At 47.3% G+C, this 20,423-nt stretch overlaps 1 protein-coding gene across 1 annotated transcript; it reads left to right on the top strand.

Moving 5' to 3' along the window:
* Positions 1–16,560: 16,560 nt before the first annotated feature.
* ADRA2A (adrenoceptor alpha 2A) lies at positions 16,561–20,064 on the top strand. The gene has a single exon (XM_023929851.2). The coding sequence runs from the start codon at positions 16,794–16,796 to the stop codon at positions 18,126–18,128; it is 1,335 nt and encodes a 444-aa protein (XP_023785619.1). The 5' UTR covers positions 16,561–16,793; the 3' UTR covers positions 18,129–20,064.
* The last annotated feature ends 359 nt before the right edge of the window (positions 20,065–20,423 follow it).

Here is a 20,423-nt window from a genome sequence, read left to right as displayed (position 1 = left end):
TTCTTTTTTTACATCTACTGTAGCTTTTCAGCTTGGACTTTAGTTTATAAAAGGCTAGTTCCTTACAGTTCTGCCTGAGTTAATCTTTCTCAGCACTAAGGTGTTAAAATAGGAAGATGCTGAAATGCTTAGTATCAAGACTGTAATCTAAGTTCTGAATATACTGCAAAGTCTGTGTTTGTGCCCTCAGGTCACTAAGGGGGAAACTGGTTTGATTAATATGGTTCCTTAAAGCAAAAGTGGCGACCCCTTGTGTTTCCAAATGTCTTGGTCTTATTCCCTGTCTGCTTCTCAATCCCGTTTTTATAAGAGTTCAAGGGATTGAATTTGTTTAGTTTGTAAATATGTTGATTATTCACCTTGTTAAGGTACATGGTTAATGACTGTATGATTGGAGCTGACCCTCTCTCACATAAATTCCTGTGAAGAAGTTGGCTACCAAAATAGTGCTCGTTACACTCACTTAAAAACAAACTATTCTTTTCAATACACTTATAGGAATAAATAAAGCTATGTTTTAATTCATTACTATATTAAAAACAGGATATTTTTTTTCCAGCTATCTTTGTACTAGTATGGTTGTTGCAATGCCAGATAATCCTGAGCCCTGTTTTAGGAGTTTAATTTTATACACTTCAAGGTGAATGCTTATATTTTCAGTGTCTCAAGGGAGATTTGAGTAAGAGGAATGTGAGAGAAGTTCTGGTACAGGAGAAATCAAGTCAAAAGAATTAGAAAAGTTCTTTAAAATTATCCAAAAGTTAAAGTATTAATTATCTGGCACAGATTGGGAAGGCATGCATATAAATCCATATAAGTACAATACATGGATTTATAGCCAGATCTATACATAGAGCCGTAGAAATCCAGCTGTTTTAATCATTCAAAATTGTCTTACCTCCTGAAATAACAGACTTTTACATTTCCCAGGATGCTGGTTTGTAAACTGTTGTAGTTTCTAAATGGTATTATTGCCTGGTGACATTCACTTGAACACACATACCGGCTTACACAAGAATTTTATTTGCCCTAATCAGTTAAAATATGAATGGAAAGAACTTCATTCTGAGAACTGTATGTATACATAAATACAAAAATGTATTTGTGTATCTATATATGTATTAAAGCATAGACAAGGTGGAGAAATAAATTATTTAGAGCATTTTTGAAAATCAGATTGAGAAACAAGTGATTCCCAGATACTTGTATTAAATGTTAATCCTCCTTGCTGTACTGAGGGAACTAATTTAAAACAGTTATTGAAAAATGTGACAATCTTTACTTAGGTTGAAAATCATGACCTTGGTTGCTTGTCCATAGCCAAAATACCAGTTTTATATGTGTCTGTGCCTGTGTATGTACATACTCATGCCCCATAGACACTATCCTAAATCATGCCTTGATTAAAAAATACTAACTAGTATAGACTATGTAGTATTGGAAGTCTGGAAAAGTAAAAAGCAGATCAGAGTTTTGCTAATCCATGAAAAGGAGGAACAGTTGCTGTTGTGACTCATGTTGGTCACATACTGCATTTTCATTTACTAAATAGGGATTTTTTGATAATTCTTTGCAAAAGTTTTTTAGCATAAGCCTGTTAAAGTTGTGTCTCTCACTGTCCCATATCCAAGTTTGTCACCAAAATTGTCTGGTATAAGTGCAGTGGAAATGCTGCTTGTAGAGTTGGGTCACACAGTTGTATAATTGGGACTTTTCATTTTGGCAGATGCCAATGGAAATGTTGACCTTCAAGCACCCTTTTTAGAAAGATTTGGATTGTAGAATATTTGCTTCAGTGCCTCACCTTGATTTAGTATTTTTAAGAATGTGCATGTTTAGACATTTTGAAGGTTGTGTTTGCTCGTGTACATGATTCAGACAATTAGTACTTAGATTGTCTCTCTGGTTAGTGTTTGAACCCATTGTGTCAGCTGGAATTCGAGCGTTGTCTTCAATCCTCGGAGTTTGAGAAATATCTTTTATTTAACAATTAGAAAACTTTAAGAGGTTATTTTTTTCTCCCCTTTTTTTTTTTTTTTAAATCCAAAAATAAATTAAACTTCTGAATCAGCACAAATCCATATCAGGAGACTTTTCATATCTGGATGCAACGAAGAATTTTCCTATCAGTGTCACACCTCAGTTGTATCAAGTAGAAAGGCCAGAATAACTTCTAGTTAGGAACGTGCAGTTGGTGGTTATTTGCACAACACAAACTTCCAGGCACAGTAAGGATGATTACAGACTATAGGATCTACAAATGGGTTTGTTTTTTCATTAGCAAATATCAAAAAATTATGTTTATTATTATTCTGATTTAGATCTTAACCAGGACTGCACAGGACCTTTGCTGTGGAAAAATATCAGACCACACTAATTTTGTGGTTAAAAGCTAAGTGAGAGTGTAAACAGTCTACAAAAAATGTACTTTTAATTCAAATTATTGTAATGTTGTTATGTCTATATAAAAGATTGCCTTGCTTTTTTATAAGAGTCATTCTGTATCAATGTATTCATTATAAATAGTATATTTGTAAATAAGCTGCCACTGAGTCTTTTCAAAGTTTTCTAGTATTTCTAGTCTGACATTAACCTGGATGCAAGTCTACTTTTGCAGCACCTCAAATTATTAAGAACTGTGTTCTCATTATATACTTACCACTCCTCAAAAGATCTCAAAATATAGATTTTCATGTAGAGCAATTACAGGAATCTTCGAAAGTTGGATGATAGTAACTTCTTTACTCAGAGCCATGTAGACTGGAGACCTTCTGTAAAGCAAATGTTGGTAAAAAATTTTATATTCATTTTGTTATGGTTTAGTAGGGCATGTAGTAAAAAAATCCTACAGCTTTCTCTCTGATGGGGAAAATAAATCTTGGATTTTAGTGAAAAATGCATTTCAGCAGCAACAAAATTAAAGTAGGTATAGAATTGCAATGCCTAAAAGACAGACACCAGCATTTAATCTTCAGGTTTAATAAAAGACTGTATTGCCAAACTGCCATGGCACTGTTTAAACTGATATCTTCCATCTCTGTGAAGCTCATTGCACAGACTGCTTCAAGAAAGTCATGCTTACATTGTGCTCTACAAACAAACAAAAAGCCAGTGTCCTTGGAAGTCAGCATAGAAAGACCTCAGGAGTTTGGACATGAGGAAGGAGGAGGAGGACTGTAGCTGGTCGCTTACAAAAGCTGGAACCAGCTTTCACGGTGTGCAACAGTCACTTGTGCAGTGGAGAGTGCTTCTGTCATTTCATCAGGCCCCTGCTGATTAAAATCAGTGGAGGGTCTGATCAGAATACCTAAATTTTGGTCTTTGAGGCAAGTCAGTCCCTGTAACTGTAAGTGATCTGAGAGTCTGAAAACAAGGCAGTCTCTTCAGCAGCATGGCAGTCCTGTGCTGTGATGCTGGACCACCTGCCATCCACCCCTGGCTGGCAGGGCTGTGCAGATGTGCAGAACAGGATGTGCAGTTCCACCATTTGAAGGGCTTGCAAAAAGGAAACGGCATCTTCATCACTGCTTTTAGTAGCCTTTGTAGCAAAATCACAGAAGAAACTTTATTTTTTCCTTTTTTTTTTTTAATTTTACATCTCTGTGTATTTCTGGCCTCTGCAACATCCTGTGTCTAATAATTCTACAATATAATTATGTGCTGGGTGAAAAAGCACTTCCTTTTGTTTGTTTTGAACCATCCAACCTTATTTCATTTGGTAACTCCTAGTTCTTATAGAACTAGAAATTCATGAACAGTTTTTTTCCTATTCATCTGCTTTTTACCATTTTTGAAGGTTTTGGGTTTATTTTCATGAATGGCAGCATTTTTTTCTCCAAGTCATGGAGTTCTAGTTTTTTAGCTTCTCTTCAATCTAACCCTCTTCCATTTTCTGATGATTCTTGCTGCCTTCCTCTGTGCTTTTCTAGTCCCAGCTCTGAGTCTTTTTCCTAGTTCACGGCCTTTAGCAACCTCTTCTGATTTGTTGTGTACTTCTGCTTTGTGAAATGAAAGTACTGTACTTCTGTTTTGAGAATTAAAGTGGAGTGGATGATAAAGTGGATGATAAAGATACTAAGATCTGATGAGGAATAATCCCACTAGGCAAGGATCAGATTGGGATTTATGCTTCAAATGCAGGCCACCCTCTGCCATATTTAGTTGTTTCCTCTGATTGGCTATAACTGTCTTCCATCATCTCTTGCAACTAGGTATAAAAAACAGAACTAATATGAATTTAAATTCTTACGCTAATTTAAATAATGCCAGGATTTAAAATCCTTTCTTCATGCTAGTAGGAGTTAATTGTTTTGGAAGATGTGACTTCTGAATATTTCAGCTGACCTCTTTAAACTGTCAAAGCCCAACATTTTCTGAAAATACTGGGAAATTTCTGGTAGTATGTTCTTTTGGAAGAGAAATTGGAGACTGCACTGGTTGGGTTTTATTTTCTTCAGTGAAGTCTTTGTAGAAAGCTACATAAGAAATTCTCATAGTTAAAAATGAGAGAAGAAAAGAGATCTTCCCTGACCCTTCCATGACAGGGAGCATCCTGCCAGCAGTTCCCCCAGGCCAGGGCTTGCCTGCCACCTGGACTGGGGGAACCTGCTGCTTCTGACCACTTTTTGTTCAGATGGTTGAAGTGAGCGGCCCCAGATGAGCCTGGCCTCAAGAACCATGCTATTTGGCTCTAATTGAGTGAAAAGTGAAGAATGTGTCTTGTTTCCACCTCCCCATGTCCTTAAGGCTGTACAAAAGGCCTCAGAAATATGCAGACGGTGTCTTGTGTGTCTCTGGCGAGACAAACAGATGACACATTTGTGCAATTAATCCAGCCCAAGTGCTTCAGGATACCCAGTGTCCCAGCTCTGCTCTCCAGTGACAGGTCCTGCTCTCCACTGGTGGGAGCTGAGCATTTTAGATACCCACTGTATGCTTTTTAGTGTACAAATACTGCATAAAATCTGAACACTTGGCAGCTCTACAGAGCATACCTGGTGTTCTGAACTCTTTGTCATGGCCATGGTAGACAAAAAGGTGTTAGATGGCTAGAGATGGTTAGCTTTGATACAACTGGAACAGGCTGAGTGCCTTGAAAACTAATTTGTTTCATTTTCACAATCCATCTCCGTCAAATAAAATACATCATCTCTTCCTTCAACCCTTGCCTCACTTTGGATGGTAAGAGTGGGAGATAATTTGATTACCAAGATCAAATGATGATGTTTTAGAGGAGGAGCCATCTGGAGTTTCTGAGTGAGCAGCTGGCAGCCTGGGCTGCACAGTTAATGATCTGACTGTGTGCCTTGCAACTATTTTATTTCTCTGCAAAACCTTTTAAGAGTCTTTAGAGATCAATCTGACCCACTGCCTCCAAGTAAGATGCTATCTGCAAAATTGCAGACAAGTGTTTCTTTTTAAAAGGTCTTTCCACAACACCCTATTTTTTCTTTCTATTAGTAAAGTACTTCTTTGTTACGACTCATAATGAATCCATAATTTGCTGTAGTTTGGTACTTGGCTTTGCTTGACCTAGTAGTAGCTGGTTTGCATTTTGTCCTGCATTATTACAGCTGTACTGCCTGAAGTGATTTTCAAACTTCATGTGGTCGGTTTTAATGGAAATACATTTTTGCCTTGAAAATCTTAAGAGGTTGTTTGAAAACTGCCATGGTAAAGACAGTGCAGTAAAACTCTTCTCTCCATATGACCCAAGGTTTTTGGATGCCCTTTATTTTTTTTGGTTGTTGCCAAGTAATGTTAACTGAGTGGGAAGTTATAACTAGCTTAGAATTATCTATCCTTGCCAGAGCAGCAGTGGGCAAGAAATTTAACTACGTATGGAGCTTCTGGTCAGTGAAGCAGCTCTGATTTCAGGCTTTTTAATCATCTCCACGTCAAGCACTTCTTTTTAGTCCTGCCAGGCATTTCCAGCCTCCCAAAAAGCCGCATCAGACAGTGCCATATGGTTCTGATGTGGGGGACCAGGAGAGAGTCCCAGCAGCACCAGGGAGTCAGAGGTTTGCCTGGAAAGCCTGAAAGGCACTGGAGGCAATTCCCTAAAAGCAAATTGAGCCAAGTAGAGAGCGGGTGGTACCCTGCCAGCCTCTCCTGATTGATGCTATTGGTGGCCTAGGCTGCAGCGTCAGGCAGGAGAGCACAGCCAAGATTCTTGGGTCTGTGGCTCCACCAGATGGATGGTCCTGAGGTCAGGCCAGTGCTTTTTCTGAGTAAGTTTTTGAAAGTTGGGGAGTGCTGATGTCACTTTAAAACAGAACCATATGTGGAAGTAGCAGAATCCCCCATAAGGAGGGGCTTCTCTAGCATTGCTGCTTTTTCCCCTGTGAGCTCTTCAGCTTGTATCAACTCTGATCTCAGCCTCTCCACTTGTGCTCTTCCCTGCCAACTCTCCTACTTCAGATTTCACTCTTTAGCCAGCATCCCCGTGTCCCCTACACTGTGCTGAGCTGATATAAGTGGAGGAAGGTAGGGAGAACAAAAGGATGGTGTAGGACCAGTGACTTCTGTCCCATGTACCTGTTGGTGCAGCCAGTTCTTCAGAACTTGCTTTGTATTGGTTATGAGCCCCTTTTCTCCAGTTCTATTGTGGAATGGAAACACCAAAGAGAAAAACAGGATTTGGGAACAGATGGCTGGGAGAGGAAAATAAAAAAGACAGATCAGCTGCACATGGCACAGCTGTGCATTGCTGTACAGCTTCTCTGTTGGCTTCTTGGACAGAGCCAGGTTTTTACATTGTGTCTCAGAGTGCCTGTAAAGAGATGGATGTCTGAGTACTTGCCAGATAAAAGATTTGGCTTGGGGTACATGTCAAGACTCAGAAAGGAATGAATTTTGATTAAATGGCAATTCTGTGGCCAATCTGTGCTCCAAACCGTTTAGGAATAAAGATGGATGGTTTAATTTTTGAAGTGACACAAAATGCTTAACAGTCCAGTAAAGAGTTCTGATATATGTGTAATGCTTAATTATATTAATCACTTCTGCTTTAGGAGTACCCACATGCTCCCACAGTTAAATTGTTAGTGAAGTATTAATAAAAACATGACATTCTCATTTCATAAAGACATGTAATTCCCATTTGTAAAAATGTACATTTTTAAAAGATATTAGTTAAAGTTGCCACGATTGCTTTTTGACCATTTTTGCCTTTTGCTCTGCTTAAGGAAAATTGAAATTGGATTGTAGTGAGGATTCAATGGTGATCTTCAGTGTCTTCAACTCCAGAGGACTTTGCTGGTCTGGCAAGGTGTCCCAGTGCTTAGGGACACAGGGAATGCTCCTAGGAAGCACGTGAGCCTGGTGGCTGGGTGAGTAGGTCAGAAGGACTCCTCAACAAAAGGGTTTTGAGGTGCTGTCTGTTAAAGCCAGTTGCAGTAGCAGTGAGCTCCCTTTCCAAAGATTTGGGAGATATTTTTAACCTAGCTAGAATGAAAGGGTGCTGAGATTTCAGTTGTGCTGTTTTCCTGTGCGTGTCTGAGGGCACTGGTGCTACGCCTCTGGAAGTGCTTGGATGCTGTATGGCAATTTCCACTTTGTGGTTGTTGCCCAGAAAATGGCTTGGCCTCAACAAGTGGAAAGAAAGGGTTCAGGGTGGGTTCAGTGCTCCCTGTCTGGGGAGCTCCAGTGTTTCTCATGGATTGCTTTGCCTCTTGCTCCTCCTCCCCTTGTGTTTCACTGGGTCTGACAAGCTGGACAGCAGAATATACATGAAGTAGCAGAGATTGCTCCTTTCCCTTCCCTCAGCTATGGCTCCCATCGGTTTTTCTTGGAGTGGCAGAGGGTGTTAAAGACATCAAGCTTTGTGAAAATGGGGATGGTGTCCTGTGTTGATGGGACCACTGACCTGCTGTATCCTTCATCAAAGTGCAAAGACAAAGCTGTGGCAGAAGAATCTGCCATTGTTCTGTTCAGGATTGAAAATTACTTCAGGGAAAAAAAAAAATTAGTAAGAGTTTGCAGCAGCAGAGATTAATGCTTTCTGACATGTGCCTGGTTTTCTGTTACACTTCAGGGAATGACATGGATTGTTTTGCTCTTGAATTTTGTATGGCAAGAATTTCCCTTGGTACCTAGGATGCTTCCAGGGAAAAGGAAAATCTGAGTTGAAAAAGTGCAAGTGGAGATACAGTGCTTCACTCAGCCTGCCTTCTCTAAGTGCTTTGTCCTCATTACACATTACCACCCTTGATTCCCAGATAGGATAAATGTTTCCTGGGGAGAGAGCCAGTTTGTATTGCTGAAAAGCAACTGACAGTGCTGAATAAGCAAATACATCAAAAGCTGGTGTTTAAACTTAATTTGAGCCTCTCAGGGATAAAACAAGTTGTACCTTGCTATCTGTAGCATCCCTATGCAATGTTCCTGTGACTGTGCCTTGCAATCTGCAACATCCCTGTGCAATCTGCATAGGGGTAATTGTCTTGTAGGCAGTGTGGGAATGAGCACAGTAATGATGATGGATGCAGAATCTGCAAAGCACCGTGAGGATGGAAACTCTGGCCCTGGAGAGAGGAACCCTTCATCCTCTGCCACCAGATGAAGATCGTTCTGCTCTGGCTGTGGCTCACCTGGCTATCACCACACAGGCCAGGAAGGTGTTGGACCATGGAGAAGCTGGAGTTCAAATGTGGGGTAGCACTTGGCCCTGCTCTGGGGGCTGAACCTGTTGTGACCTCTCCCTTCTGGGTAGTCTCCCTTCCCTCTCGTGGAGCAGATTGTGTGCAAGCATTCCTGCCATGTCCAAGTGGGTGAATTGTGGCCAGGATGTGGAAAGGAGGCCTGGTCTTGGTGGAACTTTCCCCTATGGCATGGCCTGATGGCATAGGAGCAGCACAGGGAGAAAGCAGCTCTGGAAAGCTGATGAAGGCAATCTCTCCCCAGCACCCCAGGTACTTGTATCACCCAGCTGCAGCCACAGTGAAGGTTTTTTATCTTGGAGGTAGGTGTCCCTTTTCCACCTTTTTTCCTCTACTCACTGCACTGCTGGTTAACAACTCAGCTGAGGTGGGGAAGGAAGTCTCAACTTGGAAGGTCTCTGCACACCATGGCATCTTTTCCTGGGGGCTTGGCTCAGCCTGTGCTGGGTTTGATTGCCAGGAGACCTGGGTTTGCCCTGCTGGCTATGCTGCCTGTCCCCCTGGGAGCTGGGGCCATTCTGAGGAGAGGCTGGGGTGGGGGCAGGAGAACTGCAGCCTTGGGGAGGAATACAGGAACCTGTGGGCTACAGCAGGGACACAGCAGCACCGTGTGGGCAGTGATCCATCTGGGAGGGGAGTCAGCCTGTGCAGAGCAGTGTTTATACAGGCCCATGATTGAGGACTGGGGGATTTGCAGGGCTCTGGATGCTGCCTGTGTTCTCCTTTGTGTCCCCAGCTGAGGCAGCTGATCTGAGCAGGAAGAGCTGGTGCAAAGCATAGTCTCCTTCCAGAGCTGCTGCATTTCCTGGATGGCTCCTCAGTGTTTGTTATTTCCTTTTGCCACTAGATGGTGAAGTAAGGAATAAGGGAAAACAGAACGTCTCGCTGTGCTCCCCGGTGGCCTCCCTCCCTGTGAAACCACACTGACGTGCTCTGCTTTCTGGGAACCCAGCAATTTCAGGCAATTACTCCCTGGACATTTTATACAGCTCAGCCTTCAAGAACTGCTGCTGCCACCCTGACTCTTTGATCTTTTTAACTCAGTGCTGTCACCCTGCCTTGATGTAGACATGGCAGGCTGTGTTAGACACAGAGGGCAAACCTGCCTGACACAGGGAGGTGCTGAAAGCTGACTCCTGCTGTAGCAATTCACTTTGGTCTGTTTTTTGAAGAGGGTGTATGATATGCTTCTCCTTTCCCAAGAGGACCTAAACCTGCTGTGAGACCCACACCTTGGCAGGTGGGATTTGCAATCACTGTGTGGCTGCTCTCTGTTGTGCCATCTCTTTTCAGAGCTGTTTGCTTCACTGGAAGCTTTGCTCTGGCTGTGCTGGAGGAGTTTGCTGGGGATGGGTGATGGACCGGAGAGTTACAGCCCACCTGGGGCACTCCTGCCTTTGCAGGAGGGATGGAATGAATGTTAATGACGCAGCCCCTGCCCCAGAGGAAGTGAAGTAGATGGTGGAGAACGGGGAGAGAAAGGGCAGATGCACACGTTTGGGCACTGGGGAGTAGAACTTGAAGGAATGAGTTACTCCTCAGCTGAGTAACTGAATGCCAGTGTCTCCCAGCTGGGAAATTAAATGTTTTAAAGGGATGCAGTCTAAATTTTGTCTTAAACATAGGCTGACTCTACTCATGAAGGGGGACTTGTTGAGCTGCAGAAACTTTATCACTTTCATTAGGGAAGGTTATAAGGTGCCCAACCTTTCTGCTCTCTGGATACTGGCCTTGGTGCCAACTCTGCATGTCCAGGATGACCTCTTTTCATACAGTCATAGAATGGTTTGGGTTGGAATACATTTTAAAGGTCATCTAGTCCAATCCAACTCCCCTGCAATGAGCAGGGACATCTTCAACTAGATCAGGTTGCTCGGTGCCCCAACTAACCTGACCATGAACACTTTTAGGAATGGGGCATCAGCCACCTCTTGGGGCGAGCTGTTGCAGTGCAGGCTTGGAGAGCCATTCTCTTTGTGACTGGCTGGAACACTGGCCTGCTTGCCCTGGTTCCTGGAGTGTGGCAGTGCTTATGGCTTGGTTATTTCCTGCTGTGTGTTGCTGCTGAGGGGAGCCTTTGCATGGGAGCAGATCAGGGAATGCCCACAGGAACAAGGCTGTGTGTGAGCAACCTCCAGTGGGGTCAGGTTGGGGAGTATCACCTACCCTAGGTCTGGCCAGGTCTGGAAGGATTTGGCTGTGTTTTCACTGTGTTTTGGCTATGTGGTCCTTAGGTATGGGAAAGCCCATTGTAGTCTGCTACAGGGATTTATGACAGGCAATGCTTCAGTCCCCTGAGTGAGATAGTGAGCTGTAGGGAAAGTCCCTGTAGTGTATTAGGAATGGTCCAGAGACAGTTTGGTTTATTTTTTACTGTTTCCACTGTTCTTGGCTAATTTCAGTGGGATCTATCTTGTGAGCTGGCACATTGGGAAGCCTGAGGAGGGGAATGGAGCTGCTCCCCAGCACTGAGGAATGGCCCCCTGGTGTTTAGTTCTGGCCACGTTGCAGGATGCAGTGAGGAAGAAGTCCCAAACAGGGACCTGAATAAAGTAAACAGCACTTTATAAAAATACACTCACCTTGTGTTTGGCACAGAGGTGTATGTGTGTGTGTATTTGTGGGTGCTGCAGAGAGAAAATGCACATTTCACTCTCCCTTCTCCCATAGGCATTGAAGTGCCTGAGGGGCACAAGGCAGTGACATGCAGACAGCCAAGGAGGTTTCTTGTGCACCTCTCCTCCTGCAGTGCTGAAACGAGCCTTTTATGTTCCAGAGGCCACTGTGACACCAGGCAGAAGCAAGAGGGAAAATACTGAACAAATAAACCTTGCATGAGCACAATCCCCATGTCAGCCTCACCCCTGACTCTGCCACGCTGTAATCTGTAGCATGGAAATGTTTCTCTTGGCTGTCGGTTTAGGGCTGTGCAATCAAATCTGGTAGTTAAAATCCTGCTGAACAGGGCAGGCAACCTGAACAGCAGAGGAAAGGCAAGCAGAGCTTTCAAGTTGTTTGCAAAAAAACCACCTGAGGAGCAGGTGGTCACACAACATCCATTTTGTGCTGTTTTGAACCAGCTTTCTGCAGATGGGGGGGAGTGAAGAACTACCACTGTAGGGAATATTCAGTGTGTCTCCTTTCCTTCCCCTCTGAACATCTGATACCATGGCAGCATCCCTGCTTGCAAGGGGATTAGGTGCTAGCACAGACCACTGCTGCAGCTATCCATTTCCTACTGATTTATTCAAATAACTTGGAAAAGTACATCCAGCAGCTGAGTTCAGAAAAACTCAGTTGAAAAACATGCCTGGCTGTGCAGGAGCTGCTGCTGTGAGATCTGTGAAAAGAGCAAATCCCAAACTCTAATGTGCAACTCTAAGGGGTGGGGAATAGAAGGGCTGTGGGTCTGAATCTGTGTAGGAGGAAAAGTGCCTGGGGTCTCAAAGCAGATAGAGAGGTGGCCACACTAGACAGTTTTTAAATTTAATTTAGAAGTAGAAGAAAAGTAGAAATCACAACATTTGAAATATCTGCCTGGAAATGGATGGTGTGCTTGCTGTACTACAACTAGTGGCAACATCATAAACCCAGCAAAGCCAGGTTTGCCTGCAGAATGTCTGTGCCTCTTCCCTGATAGCTCCTATGCTGTTTCTCCTCCTGGGGTTAACACAGTAAAAGGGAAAAACATTTTTTTGTATGACTTAAGTGTATCTCTGCTGGCTTGTCCTGGACCTGCAGGAAAACTGACCAAATTGAAGCAGCTGTGAAAGGCTATTCAGTCATCAGTCCACAGGGTGTCACAAGCCATGGGATTTCAGTGCCTTACTCCCAAGGGTAACTGAACAGTTTGTAAGGCAAATCCTCCTGAAAGACACCCTGCTTTGATTGATACATTCAGATAAGGCCGGTAGCATGATCAAAATACACAGCTACAACAAGGGCTTCCTGCCATGGATATGCAAATATTGAGATCAGTGCAAATCACAGGCCTCGTGCAAAGCAAACTCTGCACAGCACCCACAGATACAAGGCTTCCCTCTTTTATGCTTGTGTCAAGTTGCTCTTGAAAGCTCCTGCTGAGCAATAATTTCTGCACCTTGTTCCAATGGTTGCCCCTTCCATGTGGTTCCCCCCAGGAGTCTGTGCTGCCATGCCTTGACATTGTCTTAGGTTTGTCCAGGTTCCTTAGGCCTGAACCAAATTGTCTAAAAAGCAAGCCTTGGTCCTTCACCAGTATTTTTTAAATTTTCCCCTGCCAGAATCTCACTGCTCTTCTGGAAATAAACAATTCCTGAGGCTGCTTGCTCAAAACACGTTTTGCAGCCTTATTACCATAGCGATTCTTTCCAGAGATTCTCTCTCCATATGTGGTTTGCTTCGTGCTGTGAGCATGAACATTTCTCAGCTCCTTCTCCCCAAGAGGCAACAGGGGAGGGTGGTCCTGGTTCCCTGCAATGGAGACGATGCTGGAAATGATGCTGGAGTCGAGGAGTGGAAGAGATGTATAAACATGGAGGCAGCATGCCTAATTAATGACCTGAAACCAGCCGTAAAGGTCAGTTTGTTTGCGGGGGCCGCGCTCGAGGCACGCGCGCTGAATGTGAGCTTGGGCGCCGTGCCTCGGAAAGGGCACTGCTGCCCTCCTGGGACAGCAGCTGGCTGGGGGAACCATCACTGCCTCTGGCACTGACAGCCTTCAGCCTCGCTCATTAGTGTGCACCCAGGCCATCCCCCCTTGTCTGGCGAGCCAGATTCCTCGTGGGGCTCTGCTGAGAAACCAGGCTGCGTTCTGGGGAAAGGGCAGGCTCCTGCAGGTCTTTGGTGTGGGATGCTGCAGAGAACAGGTTGTTTTCTGGGCTGTCTTGTCAGGCACTTGTCGACTGAGTTTGATCAGCACAGTCTTATTACTCATATTAACGCTGTCAGCATGCAAAAATTGAGCGTCTGGATGCAAACGCCAGGGAATTGGTATGGAAATGTTCTTTCCTAGCCATTTTTTGTCACTGTGAAACTTTCCTCTACAGTCTTCCAAGTGCTAAAAAGTCAAGTTTCTTGCCTAATCCCAGGACTCTGGTCCTGGTTTTATGAATATTACAGATTATCATCAAGCATGGTATAGACTTGTAAAGACCTACAGCTGTCCTGTAGGTCAAGGGGTGCCATGGGTTGTCATGTGAGATCTTCAGAGTACTTGCCAGCCCTTGTAGTTTCTGACCAGCTTTCATCTCAACAATTGAGCAGAGCCATGAGATAACCTGCAGAGAAAATCAAGGGGAGATTTAGCATTACTGAGTCACTTTGCAGACAGCGCTGAGCACTTCTGGTGTCAATAAAATCACAGAGATGTCACACGCACAACAATGGTGGCAATGAGAGGAAAGTGCCTTTGATGGGGCAGGTTTTCTCCCTCTCTGAGATGAACACAATGCTATCCCAGCTGTTCTCCACTTGCAGAGAGCTCTCTTTCTAGTGGTTTTTCTGGGACAAACCCTTTTCTTCAGGCCTTTGGCCTCATGTTCCCCTTGAGCTCTTTGTCCCAGCAAGCTGAACTGATCAAAGCTGCTTTTGCCATGCCGTGGATCAGGAGCAACAGTTGTTGCCTGTGTTTAGCTTCAGGCAGACTGAGGGTGTCTAGCTACAAAAAGGAACAGACAATCAAGGCAGCTGGTCATACTTTGTCATTTAAATCAGCATTCTGACTGTGCTGGGGAATGCAGAGAGCATGGGGGGAAGGCAGGGTGTTTCCAGAAAGGCACCATCCCAGGTCTGAGCAAAGCATCTCAGACAGTCCCTGGTGGCCTCAGTGAACTGTGAGTCCTGGGATCAAGCTGATCACAGAAGGGGTTGATCATGCAGCACCCTTCCCCCTCTGGGTCTTTCCACCCAAGCAGTGACTAAGGAGGCTTCTGCCAAGAGTGATGAAGACTCCTTATCTGAGGTAGACCCTGTACCAGGCAGAGCAGGCATCCTGCAGAGCACAGCAGTCCCCTGCAAACAGCAGAAGGCCGGAGGTGTTCGCAGAGTCCAGCATATCCTTGACCCCCTCTCACTTGGTCTTGCCACAGACTTGGGTGATTTAGTCCTCTCATGCTTGCAGAGAAGGCTGTGGTTGTACATCACATTTACTCTGAGACAGAGATCTTTTCTGTGGGAATGTCAGTCATCTTGGGTTCAATTTACAGGTTTTAAGTTATTGTCTGCATTTTGCCCTTTTCCCAGACACATCAGCGCAGTGGGCCCTGCACTCACTTGCTCAGGCAATGGGATTCCCCCTCATTTTCCCTCACTCAGCCCTGTGCCAGTCCCAGAGGCTGTGCTCTCTGGCTCCCAGACCCTGTATCTCCCATTCCTGTTCCCTCTCTTGGGCGTCACTGCTCCTGGGCCTGGCTTATAACACGGTGTGTGGCACAGGGACAAAGATGACAGGCCTTCCTCCCTGAAGGCTTTCCTCTTGCGGAGGAAATCAGTTCATTGGCCCTGGCATTCAGCACAGCAATTGAGAGCAGCCTGAATCTGGAGCACCGAGTGAGCATCACTGGAACCATGTGAGAACGAGGGAAAAGAGGCCGCGAGCGAGAGGCTCGGGGCTGGCGACCGTGTGCTCTGCGGGTGAGTGATCTGTCCGCGCCGAGAGCTGGCAGCACCGGGGCTGGGTGGGATACCCGGAGAGTCGCGATTGTTCCTTTGCTGTTTCAGAGCTCCCACACTGCTGCTGCAGCCGCGGAGGTGGGCGATGCCAGTCCCGGTGCTGCCGGGGAGCGTCTGGGGAGGCTTTCCAGGTGTGGGGCACGCTGTGGGGCAGCTGTCTTCCCAGGCCTGCTGCCCCTGGGGGGCTGCCAGGAGCGAGTGTGCTGAGCCCGTGCTGTGGCGCGGGGCCGCCGTGGGTGCCCTGGGGTCGGCGGGGCTGTCCCACCCCCGGCTGCTCCGCCACCTGTCCTCCCCTCGGCCGTCGGGGGGATGCCGCACCGGGGGGACGCCGCTCGGCCCGGCGGGTGCAGTGAGGCGCCGCGGCCACCAGGTGCCACTGCCCCCCCGCGCTGCCCGGGGCCGCCGCCCGCCCCGCGGGGACCGTCCGTGCTCGGCTCCCTCCATCCCCGCGGGGACCGTCCGTGCTCGGCTCCCTCCATCCCCGCGGGGACCGTCCGTGCTCGGCTCCCTCCATCCCCGCGGGGACCGTCCGTGCTCGGCTCCCTCCATCCCCGCGGGGACCGTCCGTGCTCGGCTCCCTCCATCCCCGCGGGGACCGTCCGTGCTCGGGGCCGGCAGCTCAGCCGTCCCTGGCTGACACGCGGGGCCGTGGGGAAAGCGCTGCCCCCGGGGCTCCCGGCAAGCACGGCCGCCCCCCCGGCAGCCGGAGTGGAGCCCGTCCGTCCCCCGGCGCACACGCGGAACGGGGCGGCAGCTTTCACTCCCTCGCAGCCCAGTTTTCTGCACCCCCGGCCAGCCCGCGCAGGGGCCGCACGGTTGTCGCCTCAGCCGCCCCTCGCACGCCCATCCCCGGGGACAATGGGGCTCGCTCCGCGGGGCCGCTCGTCTCTCTGGGCGGGGCGGAGAGCCGGGCTGGGCGAGAGCGTGGGATGGGGACAGCGTGACGGTGGGTGCGGGTGTGTGCGCGGAGGTGCCGGGGAGCGGGCGGCTGTGCAAATACGGGCAGTGCGGGCGGCTGCGGTGTGCGCGGGGCGGGCGTGAGAGCCGAGCCCGGGAGGTGTCCGGGGCGCAGCGGTGCGCGAGTGGGGCTCTGTGTGTCCGTGTGTGTCTGCCCGTCCGTGTGCGTCTCTGTCTGTGTCTGTGTGTGCGTGTGCGCGCACCGGGGGCAGCTCCCCACGTGGGGCTGACGCGGCAGCCCCGGCCCGATCCGGGGCTATAAAGCTGCTCGGCGGCGAGCGAGGCAGAGCAGCCGCGGCCGGCTGCAGCTCCAGCCTCGGTCCCGCTCCGCCCGGCGCGCCGCGCTCGGGGGTCCCGGCGGCAGCGCCCAGCATGCGCCGAGCTCGCCCGCAGCCCCCCGGCCCCCGGCGCGCCGCTCCGCCCCGGCCGGCCGCACAGTAGGACGCGGAGGAGCCGCGCACGGAGCCGGGCGCGGCGCGGGTGTAGCCGGGGCGAAGGGCGGGGGTGTCCGCGCAGCCGGGGTTGATGTTTAACCTGGAGCGCCCGTTCACGGAGAGGGGCCACTTCTTCTCCTCCATGGAGTACCAGCGGCAGCTGGAGGAGGAGGAGGGCTACCCCCCTCCCGGCACCAATGGGACCTTCAACGACAGCGGGGCCGGGCCGGGCTGGGGCACGCCGTACCCTCTGCACACCACCATCACTCTCATCAGCCTGGCCGGCTTGCTCATGCTCTTCACCGTCTTTGGCAACGTCCTGGTCATCATTGCTGTCTTCACCAGCCGGGCGCTCAAAGCCCCCCAGAACCTCTTCCTGGTCTCCTTAGCCTCAGCTGACATCCTGGTGGCCACGCTGGTCATCCCCTTCTCGCTGGCAAATGAGGTGATGGGGTACTGGTACTTCGGTAAAGTCTGGTGTGAGATCTACCTGGCCTTGGATGTGCTGTTCTGCACCTCCTCCATCGTGCACCTCTGTGCCATCAGCCTGGACCGGTACTGGTCCATCACACAAGCCATCGAGTACAACCTCAAGCGTACCCCGCGACGCATCAAATGCATCATCTTCATCGTCTGGGTCATCTCAGCTGTCATCTCCTTCCCACCACTCATCTCCATCGAGAAGAAGAGCGGGCAGCAGGCTGACCAGGGGGTGGCGGGGTGCAAGATCAATGATGAGAAGTGGTACATCATCTCTTCTAGCATCGGCTCCTTCTTTGCCCCGTGCCTCATCATGATCCTGGTCTACATGCGCATCTACCAGATAGCCAAGAGGAGAACAAGGGTCCCGCCGAACAAGCGGGCAGAGCGCCCCGAGAAGAAGCAGAATGGCTTGACTGACAAGGAGGACCTGCCGGCCACAGCACAGCTCAACGGGGAGAAGGCAGCAGGAGGCAGTGGTGGGCAAGAGGGAGAGGTCAATGGCATAGACATGGAGGAGACCTCTTCCTCCGAGCACCAGGAGAACAACCAGTGTAAGAAGTCAGAGAAACCATCGAGAGGAAAGACCAAGACTAAGCTGAGCCAAATTAAGCCCGGGGACAGTTTGCCCAGGAAGACAGAGGAGGAGAGGAACACCAAAGGGTCCCGCTGGAGAGGCAGGCAGAACCGGGAGAAGCGCTTCACCTTTGTTCTTGCAGTGGTGATCGGTGTCTTTGTCATCTGCTGGTTCCCCTTCTTCTTCACCTACACACTGACGGCCGTCTGCGAGAGCTGCTCCGTGCCTGACACCCTCTTCAAATTCTTCTTCTGGTTCGGTTACTGCAATAGCTCCTTGAACCCCGTCATCTATACCATTTTCAACCATGACTTCAGACGGGCCTTCAAAAGGATCCTCTGCAGGATAGAGAGGAAAAGGAGTGTTTGAAGGACCCTTTGCTACCGGGAGGACTAACCAAGACTTTGTAGGAGTGTAAAGTGCGTCTCTCGGGCTGTGCTTGCATGGGATGGTTTCCTTCAGCTCGTGAGCAGGAAGCCTTTGAAACCTGAGATGAGCCTGTGGGAGCACCGGGCAGCAGCAGTGAGGAGCAGCAGCAGGCAAGTGGAGGTCCGAGCCGTGGCATTCGGCTTGCCAGGGGAGGATGGCCTTTGACTTGCTTGGTTTATTTTTTTAGGTTTGTTGTTGTTTTTTTTTTCCTTTTGCCAGGATCTCTCAGTGGATATTCTCATGACTACTCAGTTTGACTCTTTAAAGGCAAGCATGGTGCAGCTCTGCGAGATGAACAACAAAGAGGGAGTATGCCACACCAGAGGTGTTGGCTTTTTAATTTTGTTGTGTCTTTTTTTCCCCCCCTGTTGTATATGTAATGAATTTGGACCCCCTTGTAAAATACAGTATTGTATTCTTGAATTTGAATGTCTTAATTTTTGTAAGGCAAGCAGCTTTGAAACTGTGAATGCTTTAATTATCTTTGATACTTTAAAAGTCTTTCTTTTCCTACCCCCTGCAAAGCCCCTCACTCAAAACCATTGAACAACTAGAGCCATCCCCCTACCTGACATTTTGATAATATTACCAAAATACCCAAATTCCTGTCTTTTTTTTTTTTTTTGGTTGTTGTTTTTTGTTTTGTTTTGGCTGTAAAGCTTAGGATCACAGACCTCACCAGACTGGCTATTTTTGTTGTTTCTGTTTAATTTCTGTGTTGTCTGTGACACAACACAGCTGAGATGGCAACTGCCATCTCGTTACTCATGAGAGCAGAGCCCGACGGAGCGGTGGCTTTGCTGTGCAGGCAGGGATGTCCCAGGCAACAGAGACTGTCTCCCTTGCAACGTGAGCCTTGGGACCCTGCCAAGCTCCCCACGAGTTAATCTTGTTTGATATTATACCACTCTGCAGCACTGAAATGTGTTCGATGCTCACTTGCTTCCTCCACCTCAACTGTAAATAGGTAACGTTTCAAAGTAAACAGCAGGGCTCTGCATATCACGTTATCTCATCTGTGCTGATTTGTGCTGGTTTAACTCCTGCAGGATTACCTGCAGAGAGGAAGGGGTTTGTGCACAGTGGCCATTTGTCTTTCTCAATTAAGAAAGAGTTCAGTTTTTAACCTGCCAGTCTCATCTTTCCTAGGAAATAGGGAAGCATCCCTCTTTCAGTCTTATACAAGGCAAAACTCTGAAATGGGAAACTTAACCTCCAGTTTCGCCATTATTTTATAGCGTAATTAAGCTTTTTTTTAAATTAAAATGTAAATATTGTGAGATTGGAGCAGGAGAGAGAGTTAATACTGCTTTTACACTCTTTCCTGAAATGGCTTTCAGCTCTTTGTGCTAAAAAACAAAAACAAAAACGGACTGAACAAATCTAACATCCTTGTGCCATGAATAAATTTCTGGAGAACATTTATAGGAAAAACTTTTGATTTATCACAATAAATAAATGAGTCTGCAGGTCTTTTCATGTTAGGAAAACAGCTTTATCAAATGCTGACAAGTCACAGAAATGGTTTGGAGAAAGCAAAGTTTGTATACATTGAATGTATAAATAAATTTACCTTCTCTGGAGTTGTGTGGTACACAGGAAGAGACTTTAAAAACACGTTTTTACTTTTGGGAAGTGTTTTGTTGATTTTGCTCTCTCTTTTGACTTTCTAATTAACTCCAAGTGTCCCCGGGTGCATCTTGGGACCTGGAGAGCAGTGTTTACATTCACTTGCATTTTCAGAACTGAATCCTCAAGAGGTGAGGAAAGCAAATAAACTGTGCTTTAATGTAAAAAAAAAAACCAACAATCCACAAGCAGAAGTTGCTATAATGGATGATTATTTTTATTAAATAAAAGAGCGTTTACAGATCAAGTGTGAAAATCCTCTGAATAATGGTAGCTGTTTTATTTTACTTCACTGTATTTTATTTTCTGAAGCGGTCACTGATCTGCTGGTAGCTTTGGTCTTGCCATTTTTTGAAGAACACACTGGGAAAAGCACTCGTGTTTCCTGAAAGGGATTGTTAGCTCAGGTAGGAACAATGGCTCTGTTCACTGTGCAGTGGCATAATAACAAATGAGTCCTTGCTATTTCTTGGGCATTTCCACCCCCCTCTTTGTGCCACAGTAAGGGTGTTCATGTGTTTGTTAAAGAAAAGAACGTAGGGTTTAGGGTGTGATCTGCAGCCTGGAGTGCAGCCTGCCACTGCTGCTGGGGATGCCTGCCTGGCC

This window comes from Cyanistes caeruleus, chromosome 8, assembly GCF_971803275.1.
Source record: "Cyanistes caeruleus chromosome 8, bCyaCae1.hap1.1, whole genome shotgun sequence".
Taxonomy (NCBI): domain Eukaryota; kingdom Metazoa; phylum Chordata; class Aves; order Passeriformes; family Paridae; genus Cyanistes; species Cyanistes caeruleus.
The sequence above is the reverse complement of the archived record's forward strand: the minus strand, read 5'-3'. Positions and strand labels throughout refer to the sequence as shown.

Bases quoted from the DNA above. Each gene is read 5' to 3' on its own strand.
- ADRA2A (XM_023929851.2), top strand. From the start codon at position 16,794: ATGTTTAACCTGGAGCGCCCGTTCACGGAGAGGGGCCACTTCTTCTCC.